This window comes from Priapulus caudatus, unplaced genomic scaffold (assembly GCF_000485595.1).
Source record: "Priapulus caudatus unplaced genomic scaffold, Priapulus_caudatus-5.0.1 Scaffold216, whole genome shotgun sequence".
NCBI classification, from domain to species: domain Eukaryota; kingdom Metazoa; phylum Priapulida; class Priapulimorpha; order Priapulimorphida; family Priapulidae; genus Priapulus; species Priapulus caudatus.
The window spans coordinates 386635-391491 of NW_014577277.1; the positions used below are offsets into that span (position 1 = coordinate 386635).

At 37.9% G+C, this 4857-nt stretch overlaps 1 protein-coding gene and 1 long non-coding RNA gene across 2 annotated transcripts in view; both read right to left on the bottom strand.

Annotated features, from left to right (window-relative positions):
- LOC106807463 (cap-specific mRNA (nucleoside-2'-O-)-methyltransferase 1-like) overlaps positions 1-2700 on the bottom strand; it is a gene marked incomplete at its 5' end in the record, with an annotated part of 27440 nt that extends 24740 nt beyond the window's left edge. Inside the window, 2 exon segments of the mRNA XM_014809797.1 lie at positions 2083-2275; positions 2628-2700. Of these exon segments, the coding sequence (XP_014665283.1) occupies positions 2083-2275; positions 2628-2700 (266 nt within the window).
- A 639-nt stretch (positions 2701-3339) lies between these two features.
- Positions 3340-4460, bottom strand: LOC106807465. Its single transcript, XR_001393672.1, has 3 exons — positions 4392-4460; positions 3778-3909; positions 3340-3419 (listed from the first exon to the last, which is right to left on the bottom strand). It is a non-coding gene; the product is annotated as an uncharacterized LOC106807465 (long non-coding RNA).
- Between the last annotated feature and the right edge of the window lie 397 nt (positions 4461-4857).

Genomic DNA, 4857 nt, shown 5'->3' on the forward strand with positions numbered 1-4857 from the left:
GACATTGTTAACATTACTGTTGGTCCATGTGGTTATCCATTATTTTGCTTCCAACACACAAAACACACAAATACCAACATATAGACCATATATAACACCAAACACAGTTGGTATACGAAATATATATGGTACCCTGGTGGGGGGGGGGGACACCGCTATATATTGCATGGTAAGTATGCGGCATAATTATGACTCCCTTTTTCACATATTTCCCGTCCACAGAGCATAGATCCTACTTTTTCGTGCACCAGAGACCCTCCTTTTCACATATTTCCCATTCGAGACCCGCTTTTCACATATTTCCCGTCACGAAGCAAACGGTTCCTACATTTTCCGCACCGGAGACCCCCTTTTCACATATTTCCCGTCCCGGAGCATAGATCCTAACTTTTTCCGCAGAGACCCCCATTTTGATGTGCTGTTAGCACCGGAGCCCCCCCCGCCAATTCCATCTCTCAAGTGGCACATACCTACCCTATTCTGTAGGGAGTGGCCCCCCCCCCAGATAGGTACCTGCCCGAATTGAGTATGCTGCTTTAATAATAGTCTTAGAAATACCTCGCCTCTGAGCTCGTCACTATTTCAGCAAGGCACTAGTGTATTTTTCTTGGAAGTCAACGTTATGTCCAGCTTCATCCACCATTTCCCAATTAGGCTAACCTCCTGTACACAGTGTATCGCTGAAATAAATTAGTATCTGGTATATATTACTTAACATAATATCACTATAATCGCAATTCTTAGTGTAAAAAGCCATATTTTCATCTTAATCTTAAAGTTACGAGAAGGTCTTGGCTCTCGTAAAGTTAAGGAGGAAGTTTCCGAGGCCTTTTCGTTCTTGTAAGTTTACCGATGTTTGCTGTCTACGTGTTTACATGGTTTATGAAAGGGAAGTTAATGGTAAGACTAATGTTAAGACTAACTTTGTTCTGACAATGGTCCCCTGATTTTTGAGCTATATATTCAATTATATCTAAGACTAAGCTATTGAGACACATACATTCACGAGATTAATTCAATTAAAACTCATGTACGCTATAACGAACTTACACCAAATTCCATAAGAAATGTGCATTCCGCACCAGACACGATGCACTTGTAGTTGTAGATGCTGTCAATTGAGGCAAGGACTGCTGCATCCAGCTGAACATGATCCAGCTTGAGTTGCTTCTGATTTTCATGCTGTGTGAAAAAATTGTGAATGCAATTTAGAATAGTAGAAAACAATAGAATAAACTTTCACATACATGTAACACACAGTGTGTCGGCAATAGAGCACCTAGATAAGATTGCATGGACCAATCAATGCCGTATTATTGTTACTATACTAAGCTATTTTTGAAGTTCTGTTACGTTATTAGAGAAAAACAATGCACTCAATCCTCATCGCATGCATCCAAGATCAGTCTCTGACACGCAGAATTAAAGTCAAATCAAAGTTTTTCGTTCGAACTTAAAAAAATGATGGAAATTATGGAGGCTACAAACTTTTCCAACTCGCAGTTTCGTGATCTCGCCATTTTACTGTAGTATAGTACCATGGTATATAATTTTAGATAAAAGATATAATTATGCTATGCTAGGCAGCATTGATTTTGCACTTTTCTTTCCGCCATACTGAAAGATTACAGAGCCACGCTAGTGGTCCTTGATAAAATCTGATACTTCATCAGCACTTCAAACCTTGCACTAGGCCTCAGCGCTGGGATTTTATTTGGGTTAATTGTCTAAACCCGACTTCTGGTCACCCTAGATATAATGTGAAGTTGCACGGTGACTGCCATTTTGCCAGAGGCTTCATTGGCCATCAGCAACACAATCACCCAAAAGCTAAAAAAAATGTGCTAACCGAATGTAGCTTACATAATTGTTAGATGTTTGTTTGCCTGTGGCAAATAACTGCACCTCATTAGATACTGTTGCTAATAAGTCTGTCAAACCTAGACCAGTTTTTACATGTTTTTCACTCATACACACCTTCCTGCAGTTTACTGATAAACAATGCTTCTAGAACATTCTGTCACAAAAATGAGTGGGAAGAGCCACCTGTAAACTGTGGCAGACAGATTTAGGGTTCCATACCATAGTGTGGCTCGAAAAATTCACATGGTGCCGCATAGAACTCGTCTAGCTTGAAGTCATTGTTTCCTCTGAGTGTGAACCCAAAACCTTTGGCATTCGACTTGAGCCTCCAAAGTATGTACTCAGAGAAGCCTCCTGGACCAGCACAAATGTCTGCAAAGTAAACCAGCTCGCTTGGTTTGACCAAAGACATCTGCAACAAACAGACAAAGTGTAACTACTAGCAACTGTAATCAGCAAAATATATTTGCAAGAATCACAGCATACAATATCTAAGATCTCTAGGGAGGAAATTATATACTCTAAACTAACACACTGTAACTAAGTTAAATAATAGACAAAAAAAACTCATTATTCAGTTAGTAAATCGATAAATTTTGGTTAAAACAGAAATTAAAATTAACATTGTAAAATTAACATGTTACTAGTTATTGTCTTAGCATATTGGCATCACCGCATTAATAACAGCTTATACACACTCAATTAAAACATGTATGCTAAATTAACCCATATTTACACTGACATAGCCCAAAGTATACGAATACCCCATGTTCATCCTTTGGATTCGTAAACATATAGTCGAAAACAGCATCAATGTTGGCCATCTTCATTGCAGCTCTAGAAAAACCATAACATTATACAATTATTGAATAAAATTGTGAGAAAAAACACTAAAATTTGAGGTATAAGAAACTCCATGTTGCCTGATCAATTAGGCAATGACTGTGTTTTATATGTAAAATATATCAAAACAGTAAAATATACAACAACTATTAAGCTTGGATCTACACACACACGCACGCACGCACGCACGCACGCGCACTGGCCGATGCATGAGCAAACACATTAACAAATGTGCATTGATATGCATGCAGTCAGACAGACACACACACACACCAATGCAGAGACACAGATACGGTCTCTCTCTCTACCGCCCTCTCTGTCTTTCACTCTCTCTCCCGCCCTCCCCCTTCCCACTCTCTCTCTCTCTGTCGCTCTCTTGCTTTCTCTTCACGTATCTCTTTCCCTTTCTCTTTCTCTCTGTCATATTTATTTATTCGTAGTATGTATGTATATACTTATATTTATTTTATTTGTTTTTATGTTGTTATATTTGTCTTTTTGGTTATAATTATTCCGTAGGATGTGACATATAAAAAAAAGAGATAATATCTAGAAAGACACTGTCAGACCACTGATCTCTAAATACTACCTGGATAGATAGCTAATTCCCTCTCTCCCTCCCTTCCTCCTCCAAGTGTTTCTCTTGGAAGTTCAACGTTTATGTCCAGCTTCATCCATTTCCCATTAGGTAACCTCCTGTACACATGTGATCGCTGAAATAAATTAGTATCTGGGTATATATTACTTAACATAATATCACTATAATCGCAATTCTTAGTGTAAATGCATTATTTTCCTCTTAATCTTAAAGTTACGAGAAGGTCTTGGCTCTCGTAAAGTTAAGAGGAAGTTTCCGAGGCTTTTTCGTTCTTGTAACTTTACGATGTTTCTGTCTACAGTTTACATGGTTTATGAGAGGAAGTTAATGGTAAGACTAATGTTAAGACTAACTTTGTTTCTGACAATGGTCCCTTGATTTTGAGCTATATATTCAATTTTATCTAATTATTGAGACACATACATTCACGAGATTAATTTAAATTAAAACTCATGTACGTATAACGAACTTACACCAAATCCCATAAGAAATGTGCATTCCCCACCAGACACGATGCACTTGTAGTTGTAGATGCTGTCAATTGAGGCAAGGACTGCTGCATCCAGCTGAACATGATCCAGCTTGAGTTGCTTCTGATTTTCATGCTGTGTGAAAATAATAGTGAATGCAATTTAGAATAGAGAAACAATAGAATAAAACTTTCACATACATGTAACACAACAGTGTGTCGGCAATAGGAGCACCTAGATAAGATTGCATGGACCAATCAATGCCGTATTATTGTTACTATACTAGCTATTTTTTGGAAGTTCTGTTACGTTATTAGAGGAAAAACAATGCACTCTTCTGCCAGCAATCCAAGATCAGTCTCTGACAGCGGAATAGAGTCAAAAATCTAGTTTTTCGTTCGAATTTAAAAAAATGATGGAAATTATGGAGGCTACACAACTCTTCCAACTCGCAGTTTCTTGATCTCGCATTTTACTGTAGTATAGTACCATGGTATATAATTTTATATAAAAGATATAATTATGCTATGCTAGGGCAGCATTGATTTTGCACTTTTCTTTCCGCCATACTGAAAGATTACAGAGCCACGCTAGTGGTCCTTGATAAAATCTGATACCTTCATCAGCACTTCAAACTTTGCACTAGGCTCAGGCTTGGATGGAGCTGCTCTCACCTGGTCGGGAATCTTGAAAGAAAAACAAAATTCATAATGCCTAATATCTCCCTCTCTCCTTTCTTTTATTCATACCTTCCCTACAGGGAAAAGATTACTTTTTTTCACGGGAGCCCTTTTTTAAGTCTGTGGGAAAATAGCTCCTGTCAAAAATTTACGGGAGATATTTTGAGCCTCACGGGAGCGATTTCGGAGGTTTGAAGAGCGAATCGCTCATCGCTTCCGTGTATTTTTTACCCTGCTTCCCTATCTCTCTCGCTCTAATTAAACAATTGAAAATGTACAATTTTTTAGCAAACATAAAAACATGAAAATTAATATAAACTCCAAAATCATAAAACTGCAGCATTTTAAAATGAGTCATTTGCTAGAGAATTACATAGCAGGAATTACTTTAGCAAAATCCACC